Source organism: Dermochelys coriacea, chromosome 1 (assembly GCF_009764565.3).
Source record: "Dermochelys coriacea isolate rDerCor1 chromosome 1, rDerCor1.pri.v4, whole genome shotgun sequence".
In the NCBI taxonomy this organism is placed as follows: domain Eukaryota; kingdom Metazoa; phylum Chordata; order Testudines; family Dermochelyidae; genus Dermochelys; species Dermochelys coriacea.
In genome coordinates, this window is record NC_050068.2 from 329,896,159 (window position 1) to 329,914,382 (window position 18,224).

Below are 18,224 nucleotides of genomic sequence, written 5' to 3' on the forward strand. Positions count from 1 at the left end.
GTAATGAACTCAGTGCTTCTCCACAGAGCTTTACAAACCAGGAAGAATATGGACTTAACTGTCAGGTGGCAGACTAAATCTCTGAGGATTTCTAGAACCTCAGAGGCTAATACTGACCTAAACTCAGAAGAATCTACATTTGTACTGCTTGGTCTCACATAAAAGCTGACAATCATATGCATGTCCCCAAACATGGAGATAATCAGAATCCACCAAGCTGTTAATTGCCAGAGTAAATTAATGGAAGGATAGCCAAATAACCCTTGACTGTTGATATACAATACATGATCAGTTCCTCAGCTCTAACAATACCAATAAAATCTTCAATTCATTTTTAAAATTGATTTGTTTCTACAATTAATCATTTACTTTGGCCTAGCCACACATAATTTTCTGGTATTGGGTTTATTTTGTTCCACAGTAACACGTTGTACTTATTAGATAGTATTGTATTTTCCCTGGCAATAGCTCATCTGAATGTAGAGAGGATTGCTTACACAATATAACAAAGCATATTCATTTCAGGACTTTGGCTGAACCTAACTGAATCAGTTCAGTCTGCATATAGAGTAATAGTGTTTTATAAACTCTGAAAAATGTTTTTCATTTAAAAGGTAGCCAAATGTTTTTCCTTTTCTTTTGAATAATCTTTCTCTTTGGTTAATCAACACTTAACAAAACAGAAGCAACCATACTTTTCAGCTACTTTGATTTGACTAGTACTCACAACTAATGTTGGTGTATATATGGTTGTATATGGAGAAATATTAACAAGCATATAGATTATGCTAACTTGTTACTATGTTTATAATTCTAAGATGATTGCAGAAGCCTGGAAAAAGGTTAATGTACCTGTCTTTTCAGTGCAGGGTCTAAATCACAATTATACAATTTCTCCTAAGAAAGGCTGTATTATAATGATATCCACTATTTCTGGTACTTCCATGTTTATATGAACATCTAATTGAGGCAACGTCACACTTGTCAGTAATGATTTGAGACATTCCTTTTGTACCTTAATTAAATGGCAGAGTGTATATTGATTAGTTTCTTTTATTTAATTATAAATCTGAATCTACTGGTGTCAGCTTGAATTTTCTTATATACTCTTTCCAATATACGTTGTTAATCAGACCTTTTTGTCCATAATGATATGCTTCATTATTAATATTGCTGTAAATTAATAGCTCTTGATTGAAACTTAGCCTAAAGAATCTGAAACCAAGAATTTATGCTGCTTTGATTTGTACCTTTGCTTTGTATTGAGTTCAATCTTTGGGACTTGTAAGTACGGCATCTGTTGTTAAATGAAAAAAAATGGAAAAGCCTTCTCTTCTTTCTTTGATGTGTTGGTCTTCCACACCTTAAGGTTAAATTTATAAAGTTTGTTTATACATGTTCAGGTATGCACACTTAGTTTTTCCAGGACCCATATAAAAATACTTTGAGTATTTTTCTGACCTCTGTGTCCCATCAAATAGACAGTAAATGAGCTAATGGCTAAAATGTAAATTTCCCTTTCACAGTCGAGGGGTTATTTTCAGTTACAGAAATAGTGATTTTTGTCTTGTATGTAATGTTTCAAGAAACCTCCATTCAGGTTTGATTGGTTTAGTAATGCATCTAAATTATTTTGTTGTTTATAGAACATTATATTATTCTGAATGCCTTTTCTCTTTAAGTTCATTGTTCATGGTCAAAGCTTCAATAGATCGTAACTGATCGGCATAAAATGCCCCATTGGACAGAAAACAAGCTGTCACTGAGTATTACCTAGGAACACTACTACATGTGGAAGTAATGGAAAATCTGACTCGTCAAGTGACTGCACGTGTCCATTGCACTTCAGGTGTTGTGTGCCAAGTGCATCAGAGTCAGATTTTTCCTAAGTGGTGACAGTTGGGGAAGTGGGGACACATGCACCTTCTGCTGCCTCTTGCTACTGCAGAATGGCATAAAGGGAGAAGCTGCCCCAGACCCCACTGAATTCGTTCTTACCAACCATGATTGGTAGTCAGAATGTGTTGGCTCACATTTTGCAAGTTTTTTCCCTCACGGGGAATTTATCTTTTATTTCTATAAATAGGTGGTATGGTTCAATAGTAGTTTAGATTAGTATAGGTTTAATTTTTTTCTTTATTTTCTTGGAACATCTGTTCCCTCTGGTTTTGGGGTGATAACGGCTAGTACTGGGGCATGCCTTGTTCTCTGGGGTTTCAGCATTGTGCTGGCTACAAAAGATGTATGTTGGCAAGGGATCTTCGTTCCACCTGCCTAAAATGCTTTGGTAAAGGTCACATAAGGTTGACTGCTGCCAAATTTGTAAAGACTTTAAGCGCTGAATGAAGAAAACCTGAGAGGCGAGATTGCGCCACATCCTTTTGAAGGCTGTCATGCAGTCTCCTTCTGAGCCTTCCTGCTTAAGGAGAACACAGAATGCTTGGTCATTGGTGAAGATTGTCCTCTGGACGTTGCCTCGAATCATTGGCATGGATTTGCTTCCTTGGTGCCGAGGAAGAAACATGACTGGTTGAAATCATCCAAGGAGCCAAGACTTAGCTCTGCTAGATCATCAAGGTCCCCGGTGCATCCACTAGTAAGCACTTAAGAGGACGGGGAATGGGTCCTCTTGCAAAAGACACTTGCTGGTACCAACCCTTTCACATAAGGGGTGTTGACTCCAGCACTAATATTTGGTCCGTCTAGACCATCCCCTGCCACAGTACTGACCTTCTGTGCAACAAAATCAGCAACAAGAAAAATATCTCAGTACTGCTACGTATGCCTCAGGCATTGTTGGTATGAGACCTACTCTGCCTTTTGGTGCCGGAATCCTTAATGGTACAGGAAACAGCTCACCCTGTACTGATGCATCCTCAGGTCCTGGCTACAGACTTACCTTAGGTTTCTGATCAGCTGTCAGTCCAGCATGGGGCATAAAGCATTGGAATATCTATCATTTTTTCAACTAATTTAGTCTAGGGGTCAACCTACCACGATATCCCTGGTACCAATATCCCTAGGGCTGTGACCCGGACATCAGCACCATCGTGGTGGGCTGAGGGTCCTCCACAGAGTCTGAGGTAGGTTCTTATGCCCCTCTCTCTTGACATAGATGATGGCATTCCCTTTCTCCTTCATCAAGGGAATTTTGTTACTGATACTCACCAGATGTCCAGAGGCAGTCAGAGAGAAACTTGGAGCATGGATGGTTGTGGTCCTGTGCTGTACCCATGACCCATCTGGAACCCAGGGGAATGCCCCCTGTTTCTAGATCCTAGTTGGTTCCTCAGTCTTTTAGATCTCCTACCAGGCGTTGCTACCAATGTCAATACCGAGCAAAACCATCAAGGCCTGCAGGCTAACACCTCCACCCACTACAGCACAAGAGGATCAGCCTCAGCCTCCTTTTATATTTGTTGTCCTCACAACATGCTCAGACTGTAGCTCCTCAAGATACTTCACTAGTCCAAGATGACTAGAGGGCTTACCAAGATCTTTTAAGGAGAGTTGCTACCTCTCTTGAAATACCTGTTGAGGTGGTCCATAGTCTTGTGGACATTCTGGGTTCAGCAGGGCGTTTGAATGGCTTTCCTTATCAACGAAGCCCTCCTGGAACCGAAAAGATCCTTGTGGCCAATGCCATCCTCTCTGCCTCTAACAGCCAAGATAACCAAGAGAAGGTACCATGTCCCTTCTCAGAGCTACGAATGCTTTTCCTGCCCATTCCTTGTCAGGTTCCTTTGTTGTCTCAGCATTAAATGAAAGAGCATGTCAGGGATGGCCTTCTACCCCAAAAGGACAAAGATACAAAGAGACTTTTGGTGACCTTTATGGTTGAAAGATTTATTTCACAGCTGGCCAACAATTTAATATTTAGCCAGCAAATCTTTTACTGGCTGGGTATGACTTCTCTCTGAGACAATATACTGAAGTCCTTGGACAAGTTGCCAGATTATTCCAGACAGGAATTTTTAGGCCATCATAGAAAGTGTGCAAATTGGAGATTAGGATCTCGCTGGTAGTTGCCTTAGATGGGGCAGTTTTGACATCCAGAGTCATGTCATCTTCAGTAACTATGCACATATATTCATGCCTTCAACCATCCGGTCTCCCACAGGATGTCCAGCAGACTATTCAAGATCTCCCCTTTTGAAGACCTACTCGCTTTTCGCAGAAGATGAATGAGGAGCTCCACACTCTGAAGGGTTCAAGGGCTATGGTGAAATCATTGGGAATTTATACTTTTTTTTTTTTTTTTTTTCCCCCTCCCCACCGCCAAAGAAAGCAGTTCTGTCCTCTGTCTCTGTGGAGATATTTCCTCTTCCCACTTTGGCAGCCTGGCCATTCCAGAAACAGGAGGAAACCACAGAAGACCTCACCCTCCTCAGTTTTCTTCTGCAGCAGGTTCTTAGTCTGGAAATCCGAAGCATCTGTTTGACTGCCTTGTTGAGGACAGGATACCAAATCACTTTGTTTGAGTTCCTTCCTCTCCTATTTACTTCTTATTTGTGTGGTCCTATTTTACCACAGACCAATTGTGTCCTAAGTGTTGTGGATCAGGGATATACCCTGCAGTTTTTTTCCCGCTTCCCATCAGTCTTCCGTGACCACTCTTAGGAGCCTGTGCTCTTCCAGAAGGTCCAGTCTCGCCTCCATTTGGGGGTTAAAAAAGAGGGTTCTTCCCATTCTCCAAGGGAAGGGTTTCCATCCATGTTACTTGATTCCAGAGGCAAAAGGAGGCCTCAGGCCCATTTTTTGACCTGCAAAATCTGACCAAATATATAAAGAAACGAAGGTTTTGCACAGTGACTCTGGTCTTCATCGTCCCTTCCCTGTATCCTGGAGACTGGTATGTTGCTCTTACCGTGAAGGATACATGTTTCCAAGTGGTTATCCATCAAAGCCGCAGAAGATTCCTTTAAGTTTCTGGTCACCAGCACCCATTATCAGTTTAGTCTTTCCCTTTGGTCTGTCCACTGCCCCATGAGTGTTTACAAAGTGCATGGTGGCAGTGGCTGCATACCTAAGGAAAACTGGGGGGCAAGAATTTTATTACCTAGACAGGAGATTGGCTGGTATGAGGTTGATCTGAGCTCCAAATAAGTCAGTCTCTCCAAGATCTGATCACTCTTCAGGGTCTGTTGATAAACAATATTCTCCCTGATTCAGAGTAGAATTTACTGGGGAAGTTTTGGATTCTACAGTAACAAGAGTGTTCCTATCTCAAGCCAGATTCCAGGCAATGTTAAAAATTACCATAGAGCTCAAAGCCCATCTGCTTTCAACATTGAGCAAGTACCTGACTACTTGGTATGTGTATGTATGTGATTCGGTATGCCAGATTTCATCTTGGAAAGTTGCAGGGCTGGTTAAAATCAGTGTACTCCCTAGCTCGTCACCCATTAGACATGCTGGGTTGAATGCCCACAAGAGTACTAGCCTTCTTGGACTGGTGGATGGATCTGGGCAATGTATGTATGGGTGTTTCCTTTGCCCCTCCCTTACCCACGATGACTCTGGTTATGGACTCTTCATTCAATTTGAATTAATACCAGTGGGGCTGGATACTATTCATCTGAGGATACTGAAGGAATTAGCTGAAGATTTCTCGGAGCCACTGGCAATAATATTTATAAACTCATGGCTGACAGGAGAGTTCCCAGAAGACTGGAGAAGGCCTAGTGCACTGCTGATCTTTAAAAAGCCAGGAAAGGAGGCCCTAGCAAGCTATAGACCAGTCAGACTGACTGATAGTTAGAAAGCTACTAGAGCAACGTATAAAACATTCAATTTGCGAATACCTGGAAGATGAAGGGGTAATTGCTAGCAGCCAGTGTGGATTCACCAAGAACAAATCATGCAAAACCAGCTTGGTTTACTTCGACAGGGTAACTGATTTGGTGGATAGAGGGGGAATGTGGTGGCCATAATGTACCTGGACTTCAGCAAGGCTTTTGACACAGTCCAACATAACGTTCTGATAAGTAAGCTGGAGAAATGCAGGCTTGATAGAACTACCATTAAGTGGATACGTAATTGGTTAAACAACTGCAAATGAAGAGTAACTATTAATGGAATGTTTCAGAGTAGTTATTAATGGAATGATGTCAGATTGGAAGGAGGTCTCAAATGGGGTTCCACAGGGATCTGTTCCAGGTCTTATGTTATTTAACATCTTTATTAATTACCTGGATGTAGAAATAGCTAGCATAATGATCAAGTTTGTAGATAACACAAAGCTGGGGATAGGTGGCTAATATTTTGGAGGATCGCACTAAAACACAGAGATCTTGATAAATTGAAGAACTAGACATCAAAATGAAATTCTTCAAAGACAAATATAAGGTGCTATACTTAGAGAAGAAAAAACAAATGGACAAATACAGAATGGGGGAAAACTGGGTTGACAACAGCACTGCTGAGAAGGATCTGGGATTTGTGGTGGATCATAGCCACAACATAAGTCAACAATATGATTCTGTTGCAAAAAAAGCAAATGTAATTTTAGGTTGCATTAACAGAGCTGTATAGCATGCAAGTCCTGGGAGGTGATAGTATCGCTCTATTCGATACTGGTTAGGCCTCAGCGGGAGTGCTGTGTCCAGTGTTGGTCACCAATGTGTAGAAAGAATATAGAGAACCTGGAAAAGATTCAGAGGTGAGTGACAAAGATAAGAGGAATGGGATACAAGCCATACGAGAAAAGCCTGAAGGAACTGGGTATGTTTAGTTTGGAAAAGGGGGGATTAAGGTGGGATATGATAGCAGTTTTCAGATACTTGAAAGGCTGCCACAAATAAGATGGAGAAAAGTTGTTCTCTCGTCACAGAGGGTAGGACAGGAGGCAATGGGTTAAAACTACAGCATAGCAGGTTTAGATTAAATCTCAGGAAAAACTTCCTAATTGTAAGAACAGTAGGACAATGGAATAGACTGCTTTGGGAGGTTGTAGAAGCTTTTTCACTGGAGGAGGTTTTCAGAAGGAGACTGGATAGCCATCTGTCTTGGATGGCTTGGACGCAACAGGTCCTGCATCTTGGAGAGAGGTTGGACTGGATGGCCCTTATGGACCCTTGTAACCCTATGATTCTCTAGGTTGGGGAGCTCATCTAGGAAATGTACAGACTCTGTCTGTGGTCTCCTCAAGATTTGGGCTTTCCACATAAACATGTGAGTTATGAGTTATTCATCTGGCACTTCTCATATCAAGGGAGAGACCCTACAAGTCCTCATGGACAACACTGTAACAGTTTTCTACTTGAACAGGCAGGGAGTGGCCAGATCAGATAGTCCCTGTTTAGAAGTGATACATCTTTGAGTTTTGTTATCACCAGAACAATACATCTCAAAGCCTTCTGCCTTCCTGGTGTTCAGTACAACTTTGCAGATGGCCTGAGCAGAATAATAAGTGAGAATCCTGACGGGTCTCTCAGCCAGGATATAGTGCGATTCATTTTTCAAATCTGGGAGTCAGTGTGTCTCCTGGACATGTTGACTACTTGTCTCAACAGAATATGCCAGCTCTTTTTTGTTCCAGGAAGGTCTTAGTCAAGGATCTTTGACCAGACTCTTTCCTACTGTCTTGGAAAGAGAAACTACTGTTTGCCTACCACTCCTGTACCTCCCCAGATGTTGCTCAAGCTCAAGCAGGATCATGCTCACATGATCCCCATAGCATCATCGTGGCCTCACCAGCATTGGTTCACCAGTCTGTTTGCTGAGGCTCCTTTGATACTACCTTCAGAAGCTAATCTGGACTCCCAGGACCATGGCTGCCTGCCTCATCTGATGGCCTGAATGTTCCATGGTTAATGTCTCAGGAGGCAGAGTGTTCAGGGAATGTGCAAAACATACTGATGAATACCAGAAAGTCACCTACTAAATATGCTTACTGGTTGAAGTGGAAATGATTATCCTTATGGTCAAAGCAAAAGGATGTTTTACCAGTCCTGGCATCTATACTATGTTTTGGACTATTTGTTCCACCTAAAACAACAAGGCCTATCAGTTAGGTCCATCAGAGTTTATCTGGCAGCTGTTTCTGCTTTCGACCCTCCAACTGTGGGCTGTTTGGAATTTTCTAATCCTGTGTCAATCAGATCTGGACAGAGTCTGGACAGTTTAAATTCCCATGTCATAGCACCATGGAGTCCAAGCAAGGAATGGGATCTAATTCAGGTGATGGTTCCACACTTTGAACGAATGGCTACTTGCTCTTTACTACATCTCTCTATGGAAGTAGTATTTTTGGTAGCTGTTAACTCCACAAGAAGAGTGACAGAATAACAAGCTTTGGTAGTTGATTCTCCTTAATGCAGTTTTTTTAATAAGGAAAAGGTATACATATGTCTGCATCCAAAATTCCTGACTAAAGTATAGAAGATTAGGGTTGGAAGAGACCTCAGGAGATCATCTAGTCCAATCCTCTGCTCAAAACAGGACCAACCCCAACTAAATCATCCCAGCCAGGGTTTTGTCAAGCTGGGCCTTAAAAACCTCTAAAGATGGAGATTCCATTATCTCCCTAGGTAACCCATTCCAGTGCTTCACCACCCTCCTAGTGAAATGGTGTTTTCTAATATCCAACCTGACCGTCCCCACTGCAACTTGAGACCATTGCTTCTTGTTCTGTCATCTGCCACCACTGAAAACAGCTGAGCTCCATCCTCTTTGGAACCCCCCTTCAGGTAGTTGAAGGCTGCTATTGAATCCCCCCTCATTCTTCTTTTCTGCAGACTAAATAAGCCCAGTTCCCTCAGCCACTCCTTACAAGTCATGTGCCCCAGCCCCCTAATCCTTTTTGTTGCCCTCTGCTGGGTTCTCTCCAATTTGTCCACATCCTTTCTGTAGCAGGGGCCCCAAAACTGGATGCAGTACTCCAGATGTGTTCTCACCAGTACCAAATAGAGGGGAATAATCACTTTCCTTGATCTGCTGGCAATGCTCCTACTAATGCAGCCCAATATGTCATTAACCTTTTTGGCAACAAAGGCACACTGTTGACTCATATCCAGTTTCTCGTCCACTGTAATCCCCAGGTCCTTTTCTGCAGAACTGCTGCTTAGCCAGTTGGTCCCCAGCCTGTAGCAGTGCATGGAATTTTTCCATCCTAAGTGCAGGACACTCTGCACTTGTTGAACCTCATCAGATTTCTTTTGGCCCAATCCTCCAATTTGTCTAGGTCACTCTGGACCTCAGCCCTACCCTCCAGCGTAGCTACCTCTCCCCCCAGCTTAGTGTCATCCGCAAACTTGCCGAGGGTACAGTCCATCCAGATCATTTTGAAGACGTTGAACTAAACCGACCCCTGGGGCACTCAGCTTGATAACAGCTTCCAACTAGACATCAAGCTGTTGATCGCTATCCGTTGAGCCCAATGATCTAGCCAGTTCTCTATCCAAGTTATAGTCCATTCATCCAATCCATATTTTTTTAACTTGCTGGCAAAAATACTGTGGGAGACTGTATCAAAATCTTTGCTAAAGTCAAGGTATATCATGTTCACTGCTTTCCCCATATCCACAGAGCCAGTTATCTCATCATAGAAGACAATCAGATTGGTCAGGTATGACTTGTCCTTGGTGAATCCATGTTGACTGTTCCTGATCACCACCTTCTCCTCCAAGTGCTTCAAAAAAGTTTCCTTAAAGACCTGCTCCATGATTTTTCCAGGGACTGAGGTGAGGCTTACTGGTCTGTAGTTCCCCAGATTTTTTTTTTTTTAAATGGGCACTATATTTACCTTTTTCCAATTGTCTGTGACCTCCCCCAATCCCCACTAGTTTGCAGTCATTGCCATTATCTCTGAAATCATATTAGCGAATTCCCTCAGCACCCTTGAATGCATTAGATCCAGACCATTGGACTTGTGCATGTCCAGCTTTTCTAGATAGTCCTTAACCTGTTCTTTCACCATGAGGGCTGCTCACCTACTCCCCCTACTGTGTCCAGTGCAGCAATCTGGGAGCTCACCTTTTCTGTGAAGACTGAAGCAAAAAAAGCATTGACTACTTCAGCTTTTTACAAATCTGTCACGAGGTTGCCTTCCCCATTCAGTAAGGGTCCCACACTTTTCTTGACTACCTTCTTGTTGCTAACATACTTGTAGAAACCCTTCTTGCTACCCTTCACATATCTTGCTAGCTGCAACTTCCATTGTGCTTTGGCCTTTCTGATTACACCCCTGCATGCTCGAGCAATATTTTTATACTTCTTCCTAGTCATCTGTCCAAGTTTCCATTCTTGTTAGCTTCCTTTTTGTGTTTAAGCTCACCGAAGATTTCTCTGTTAAGCCGAGCTGGTCTCCTGCCATGTTTACTATTCTTTCTACACATCAGGATGACCTGTTCCTGCGCCCTCAGTAAGGCTTCTTTAAAATGCAGCCAGCTCTCCTGGACTCCTTTTCCCCTCATATAGCCTCCCAAGGGATTCTGCCCATCAGTTCCCTGAGGCAGTCAAGTCTGCTTTTCTGAAGTCCAAGGTCTGTATTCTGCTGCTCTCTTCTTCCTTTTGTCAGGATCCTGAACTCTACCATCTCATGGTCACTGCTGCCCAGGTTGCCACCTACTTCTACTTCCCCCTACCAGTTCTTCCCTGTTGATTCCTCCAGCACTTGTGCCAGGAAATTGTTCCTAATACTCTCCAAAAACTTCCTGGATTGTCTGTGCACTGCTGTATTGCTCTCCCAGCAGATGTCAGGGTGATTGAAGTCCTCCATGAGAACCAGGGCCTGTGATCTGGAAACTTCTGTTAGTTGTCCGAAGAAAGCCTCATCCTCCTGGTCTGGTGGTCTATAGCAGATGCCCACCTCGACATCACCTTTGTTGTTCTCGCCTCTAAAATTAACCCAAAGATTCTCAACAGACTTTTCTCCTGTTTCATACTGTAGCTCTGAGCAGTCATACTGCTCTCCTACATACAGTGCAATTCCTCTACCTTTTCTCCCTCGCTTGTCCTTCCTGAACAGTTCATACCCAGTTATGTGAGTTATCTCACCAAGTCTCTGTTGTTCCAGTCACATCATAGTTCTTTGACTGTGCCAGGACTTCCAATTCTTTCTGCTTGTTTCCCAGGCTTCTTTTGTTCATGTACAGGCACTTAAAATAACTAGTCGATTGCCATACTTTCTCAGTATGGACCAGGAGTTCTTCCCATTGCACCCTCCTCCTTGTGTTTCCTCCTGGTATCCCACTTACCGCTGGGCTTAGGTCACCATCCCCTAGTGTACCTAGTTTAATGCCCTCCTTGATGTGAGGTTAGCAAGCCTGCCTGTGAGGATGCTTTTCCCTCTTTTAGTTAGGTGGATCCTATCTCGTCCTAGCTATCCTCCTTCCTGGAACAACATCCCATTGTTGAAGAATCCAGAGCCCCCTCTCTGACACCACCTGCGCAACCATACATTTACCTCCACTATTTGATGGTCCCTACCTGGGCCTTTTCTTTCAACAGGAAGGATGGATGAGAACACAAATTGCACCTCAAACTCCTCTATCCTTCTTCCCAGAGCTACGTAGGCTGCAGTGACCTGCTCAAGGTCATTCTTGGCAATATAATGGGTGCCCACATGAAGTAGGTAGTGGTACGAGGGTTTGATCAGCCTCGGCAGACACTCGGTCACATCCTGAATTCTAGCTCCAGCCAAGCAGCACACTTAGAGTCTCCCAGTCTGGACGGCAGATGGATGACTCAGTCCCCCTTAGGAGGGAGTCCCCGACCACCACCTGTCTCCTCCCCTTATGAGTGGTGGTCGTGGAACCCCCATCCCTTCTGTTCAGTGGAGTCTCCTTCTGATCCCTTCCCTCAGATGACTCTTCCAAACCATTCTCCGCCGTAGTACCTGTGCAGAGAACCTGAAAACAGTTTCTTACCTCTGTCTGCATTGGGGATACATTGGTTCTCTTCTTTCTTCTGAAGGTCACATGCTACCAATTTTCTTTCCCGTTCTGCATCGCATGTTCTGATTCTTCAGCATGTTGTGCCTGCAGTACCAAACGCTGACTTCTGCCCAGAAAGTCTTCATTTTCTTTGATGCAATGCCGAGTTGATAGTTGGGTCTCTAGTCCTTTAACCTTCTCTTCCAATATGGAGACCAGCTTGAACTTCATACAGACTAAGTCTCTTCTATCTTCCTGAGAGAAAGACAAACATGGCACATCCTGTGCAGGTCACAATATCTGATGGCTCACTATCCGTGATATCTTCCTTTTAAGAGCCTCTGCAGATGTTGTATTTACTGCTCACAGAAGCCTGATAAGCGTGCCAAAAAAAAAAAAAAAACTCCTCTGTGTGGGAAATCCCCCTCCCCTCCCGGGCAAACACCCTCTGTTTGCCTGTCCTCTGTTCGCTGCTCACTTGGTTCTGAACTGGCTGGATTTTTAATAAGGCTGCTGGCTTGAAGCAGTTGGCCTGGCTCAAAGTCTTCCCTCCAGTCAACCACTCAGGGCCCACCTAGAACAAAGTACTCCCAATTCACACTTTTCAAACAAATAACCACATGGTCATACAGTCCCGGCAACTAGCTCCAGTCAAACAAATATTCACAGGAGACAGACACTCGTATATTCACTTCAGTAGCTCACAACACAGCCCCCCCAATGCTCCTCTCAGATGGTTCCCAGGCAAACTCCCTCTGTTCACCTGTCCTCTGTTTGCTGCTCCAGAATTAAAGTAGTACCAGAATTCCACCTTAATGAAGTCATATACTTGTCAACTTTCTTTCCTAATTCTCATAAGGATGAGGAGAGACTGCGCACCTTCAGTGTTAGATGGATGTTGGCTTTCTACTTGGACAGAACCAGATCTTTTAGATCTTCACCACAGCTATTTGTGACTGTTGCAGACTGGTTTAAAGGCCTTCCAGTCTTGACACAGAGGATTTAATTCTGCATATGTTTGTGCTATGACATTGCCAGTGTGCCCCCTCCCAGCAGCATAGTAGCACACTCTCTACAAGACCTCAGACAGTTTCTATAGCTTTTTTTTGGGCTTAGGTATTTATACCAGACATTTGTAAAGCTGTAACTTGTACTCCTGGGAGAATTCTGCACCACTACGCAATGCAGAATTTTGCAGAAATGAAAGTGCATGCAGAATTTCCTTTCTCCCCCAGAAATGGACTGCAGTGCTTCTGGCCATCACTAGGGGCCACTGGACCTGGCAAAACCCAACTCGCACATAGAAGACACTGTCGGGGAGGAGAAGGAAGCTGCCGTTCCCCGCACGCTCTGAGGGAAGGAGAGGGCAGCGCTCAAGAAACTCCGTGCAAGCCTGGGACCCAGCATCAGGCTATTTCTCCCTTTGGATATCCCTGGGCTCTGAGGGGTAGGAGGGCAGCTGTCTGGGCTGAAGGGGGCCGTGGCTGGACTCTGGAGGGAGAGGGGGTGCAGGTATCAGGGCAAAGGGAGCTCCGTGGCTGGACCCCGGTCAGGAGGGGTTGTGGGTGTATGGCCCCCTGGCTTGGGTGGGGGGGGGGAAGGGAAAGGGGCAGAGAAACAAGAATTGGGTTGTCATAGGGGTTTCTTTAACTCTCTACTCCTGTGGGAATTTTTGTGTGTGTGTATAGTGTGGCAGAGCTCCGACCTTGTCCCCCTGGGTCCCACGCTTCCACATGGTTTATGCTAGCCTCAGAGGTTCACTGCGACCCACCATGTAGCCCTTCTTTCTCCAGGGCAAGGGTACGGTCTATTGAGCCCTTTTTATCATAAGCCAGCAAGGAGGCTGGTGAAAGAACTCCCAGTCTCTGTTGTCCCTATGGGCTTATTCCGGAACAGTTTAGCCTCCTGTCCTGACAGGGGCCTGTCTTCCTCTCCCAGGAGGTGTTTCTGTAGTGGCGGGTTGGGGGGAACCCGGGCCCTCCCTCTACTCTGGGTTCTGGCCCAGGGACACTAATGGCAGCAGCTGTTGGCAGCTGACCTTTCACTGCCAGAGTTGCTACACTTTCCTGGGCCACTTCCTCACAGTTCCCCCACTTCTCTCTCTTAACGCCGCCTTCACCCTTACCTTAGGGCTCCCTTTCCAGCGGCTTGAGGGTGTCTTCATTACCCAGTCCTTCAGCCGCACTTGCTCTCCTCGGCCTGACTGAAGTGAGCCCTTTTATAGTATCAGAGAGGTCTTGATTAGAATCAGGTGTTCTCATTAGCTTGACAGCCTCACCTGACTTGTTGCAGGCTAATTGGAGTCGTGTCCACCCTAGCCTGGAGCAGCCCCTGCTCTGGTCAGTCAGGGAACAGAAAACTCCTTATCCAGTGGCCAGCATATCTGCCTTCTACTACTCTGCTGTACCCAGGCCCGCCGGACCTTTTAATTGGACCCCTGCCCTGTGGACCCAACCGACCCCTTCACTAGAAGCCAACTGCACAAGATGCAGCCGGTCTGCTTTCAAACCACGCCAAGAAAACATCTCTACATGCTCGTGCTCCACACCCTTCACACCCGCACCCTTGTGTCCCGCCCCGATACAAAATGGCGGGACCTCCTGCCACCTTTGGAGGGTGAGGATCCCCGGTGGGCCAGCCTATATTCCACCTTAGTCCCAAGGCCCGCCGGGGATGTCAGTTGGCGGCTCCTTCACGGAGCTGTGAGCACGGGCGTGTACTTGGCGCCGTTCACTTCAATCCCAGACACTTGCCCCTTTTGCGGCGTGAGGGATACCCTGGCACATGTATACCTGGAGTGTGCCAGGCTGCAGCCCCTATTCCGGCTCCTCACCAATATTTCATTACGATTTTGGTTGCACTTTTCCCCTCACCTTCTCATTTATGCACTCCCTATCCGTGGCCCCACAAAGTCATGGGATCTCCTGGTCAGCCTCCTCCTGACCCTAGCTAAAATGGCCATCTACAAGACCAGAGTGAGGAGGTTGGTCGATGGAGTCTCCTGTGACTGTGGGGCCTATTTCCGATCCTCGGTCCGTTCATGTATCCGGGCAGAGTTCCTCTGGGCGGCATCCTCTGACTCTCTTGACACCTTTGAGGAGCAGTGGGCGCTGTCCAGGGTTCTCTGCTCAGTGTCCCCGTCCGGTTCCCTTTGTTTGACCCTTTGACCGCACTCCTATCCCTGTTATTTTATTAGTTGTCCCCTGAATTTTTTGGGCATCTAGGTCCTGTGGATCCCCTTTTAGGCTGAGGGGGATCCTTTAGCAGTGGACGGGCTTCGCCCGCCCACTTCCCGGATCCCAATAAGACTACTCTGCTGTACCCAACTGGTCTGGGTCTATCACAATAGTTAGACATATTGGCTGACAGCTATTTTGAAATAAATACCTAAATAATTGAAATTGGTGTGATTATGTAGTTTTATTTTGAGAAATAAAATTTGCAGAATTTTAAAATATTGTGCACAGAATTTTTAATTTTTGGCACAGATTTCCCCCAGGAATAAACTTGGTCATTGGTACATAATTTTTTACAACTCATTGTGCTATATCTCAGTATTCCAGAGATGATGCTAAATTTGGATGAGTAATCCTTCATTCATTGTTCAGTTAGTCTCCAAAATCACCTCTGGATTGAATTGCTTGTGAGTCACCTGAAGTGGAATGGATGTGCAATCTCTTGAAGGAAAAAATGGTTACTAACCTGATCTGTATCTGTGATGCTTTGAGATGTTGCACGTGCCCATTGCATGACCCACTCTCCTTTCCCTGTATAGTGGAGTCCCTCAAGAAGGAATGAGGAAGGTCTGGGGGTGGGTCTGCCCTCTGTGGGATTGTGCAACAGCATAAGGTGCAGGCTCAAGGAAACGATGGTCTATTGTTTGTGTGTTCATGCTGCACCTTACCTCTGTGAAGACAGATTTGTGTTTTTTGTTGCATAATGTTTCATTAAACGTAATTTAATTCAGATATTTTTGTTCTCTTTTTAGATTGGGGCATATGATCAACAAATATGGGAAAAATCTGTTGAACAAAGAGAAATCAAGGTAATATTTTAACATTTTAATAATTCTTTCTGTTCATAGTGGAGGTTATGGCTAACTTAATCTTAAATTTCAAATTACATAACTATGGTGATTTACACTCATAAAATTCTTATTACAATGAAAAAGTAATGTTCTGAATTCCAGTGTAAGTAGTTTGTATGTTTATTGTATATTATTTCCTAATTACTGAAAAAACGCTAGCAATCCACATTTCATGGCAAGAACTTTCAATTTTCTTTGTATGAATTCTAATGTCAGTTGTTTGAGCTGTTTTTTACTTTTCAATTAGTTACTCTATACCACCTTATAGCCTCCTTTTTGATGCTGTCATTGTTTTGTACAGTTTATTAGACTGGTAAGTACTTCGGGTTGGTGATTTTCTGTTACTATGCATAAGCTACTATGCTTAACTGATTCTGCGTTTTGGGGTGACTAACAGAATGTCATCAGTGTTTGATGCTGCCGACTTGTTATGCAAAAATAACAATTGGTAGGAGTCTTTTGTAATAGATTATGATTTTATGGAATTCATGCATAATTATATTACATGATTATAGAAATGAAGTAGTTCTAATTTTTCCTTACAAATTAATTTATTATACAACTTTTTTTTTCTTAAATTCTGCATATGGTAAATATGCTACTATTGCCTGGGCTAAAAGCTGTTACTGATTTTAGCACAAATAATTCGGATAACATATAAATTGTTTAAGATTTCACTGGGTTTTAGTGCTTGGACAGTAAAATGAATAGGATGAACATGAATAGGGGATTTTGATGCACTTCAGGCATGTTTTATTAAGTGGAAATTCAGCTGCATTAACACATCTGAGACTGACCTGGACTGTGTATTGTGACCCTGACTTCACTATAGACGGTTCTTTTTTTGTTTCTTGGTTTTTCCCCTTTCATTCTGCAAAATAATTGCTTTCTACTGAAAGTTTCCTATCTTTATATCTGTTTAATGAGAAGCATGCTTGAAAATATAAATATATTTTAGGTGGCACATTACTGTATACTAATCAGATAGCAGTGCTTCAGTTAAATTGTTGCATCATATAGGTGTTTTTAAATTATGAACTAAATGGTTTAGCCATTGAGAGTAAGAATGTAATACTTTATAGCAGTGGCTCTCAACCTTTCCAGACTACTTTACCCCATTCAGGAGTCTAATTTGTCTTGTGTACTCCCAGGTTTCACCTCACTTAAACTACTTGCTTGGGTATAGTATATAGAGCAGTATAAACAAATCACTCTATGAAATTTTAGTTTGTACTGACTCCGCTAGTGCTTTTTAAATAGCCTGTTGTAAAACTAGGCAAATATCTAGGTGAGTTGATGTACCCCCTGGAGCACACATACCCATAGTTTAGAACCACTGCTTTATAGCACCTTTCACATGGGAACTTCTCTTGATTTGGCAACATATATAGTGTAACCATATGTTACAGATATATGGCTCTGAAAAACCTCTTTCAACCAGGGCTCTACAGTTAATATCACTAGTTGACCTCAGAAAGGTAGCAAAATAATAATAACTTGTATACTAATGTCTTCTTTCAAGTTTGTCCTTCTGAGTTACAGTGGGGAGGATGTCTGGGTGTTATACAGACATTGTCTAATGCAGACTGATGAGTGTTCAAATTAAAAGGGTGGGTGGAGTGGTGGGACATCAGAAGCATTCAACACAATAACTACCTATAATCTCAAATCTAGACATTGGGCACAGTATTTATTAATTGAAGTGTTATTTCAATGAAAACCAACAATTACCTCTGCAGTAGTATAACGCTCATATAAATAAGAAATTGAAATAATCTGTTTCATATGCATTATGTTCTTTTGAAAACATTCTGCATGCATATCAGGGATAGCTCTTGTTTGGGCAGTCCTATTTTACAATAATTAAGCAATTATACATGAGTGGTTAAAATAATGCTGTTCACTATCACATTTATATTGTGAGAGTTTAGTATAGTTACACTTCAGGTAACATGCTTTTATTACAATAGGTAGCTGGGGCTTTACACAACCTCAGACCTACCCTCCTACATTGTTTTATTGCTCTTATAAAAGAACATACGTACACATGCAAATGCAGTAATTTATGTAGGAAAATAAAATATCTCCTTAGCTGGAAAATTTTCATTATTGATCAATTATTTTTCAGGTGTCCGTGTTAAAACTAAGTTCTAGTTTACAGTAAATGTTAACTGAAAATGTGCAACTAAGTTCTTTAGTATGCATTTGCATTCTTGCTTAATTGCTTAATTCTGTTCACACTCTTTTTTCTTTTCTGTTGC

The 18,224-nt window shown here is 43.3% G+C and overlaps 1 protein-coding gene across 9 annotated transcripts in view; it reads left to right on the forward strand.

Annotated features, from left to right (window-relative positions):
- PHTF2 (putative homeodomain transcription factor 2) overlaps positions 1–18,224 on the forward strand; it is a 156,877-nt gene that overhangs the window by 37,783 nt on the left and 100,870 nt on the right. For all 9 annotated transcript variants that reach the window (XM_038396671.1, XM_043497647.1, XM_043497639.1 and 6 more), the window contains one exon: positions 15,865–15,921. In XM_038396671.1, the coding sequence (XP_038252599.1) occupies positions 15,865–15,921 (57 nt within the window). The remainder of the gene's footprint in view (positions 1–15,864; positions 15,922–18,224) is intronic.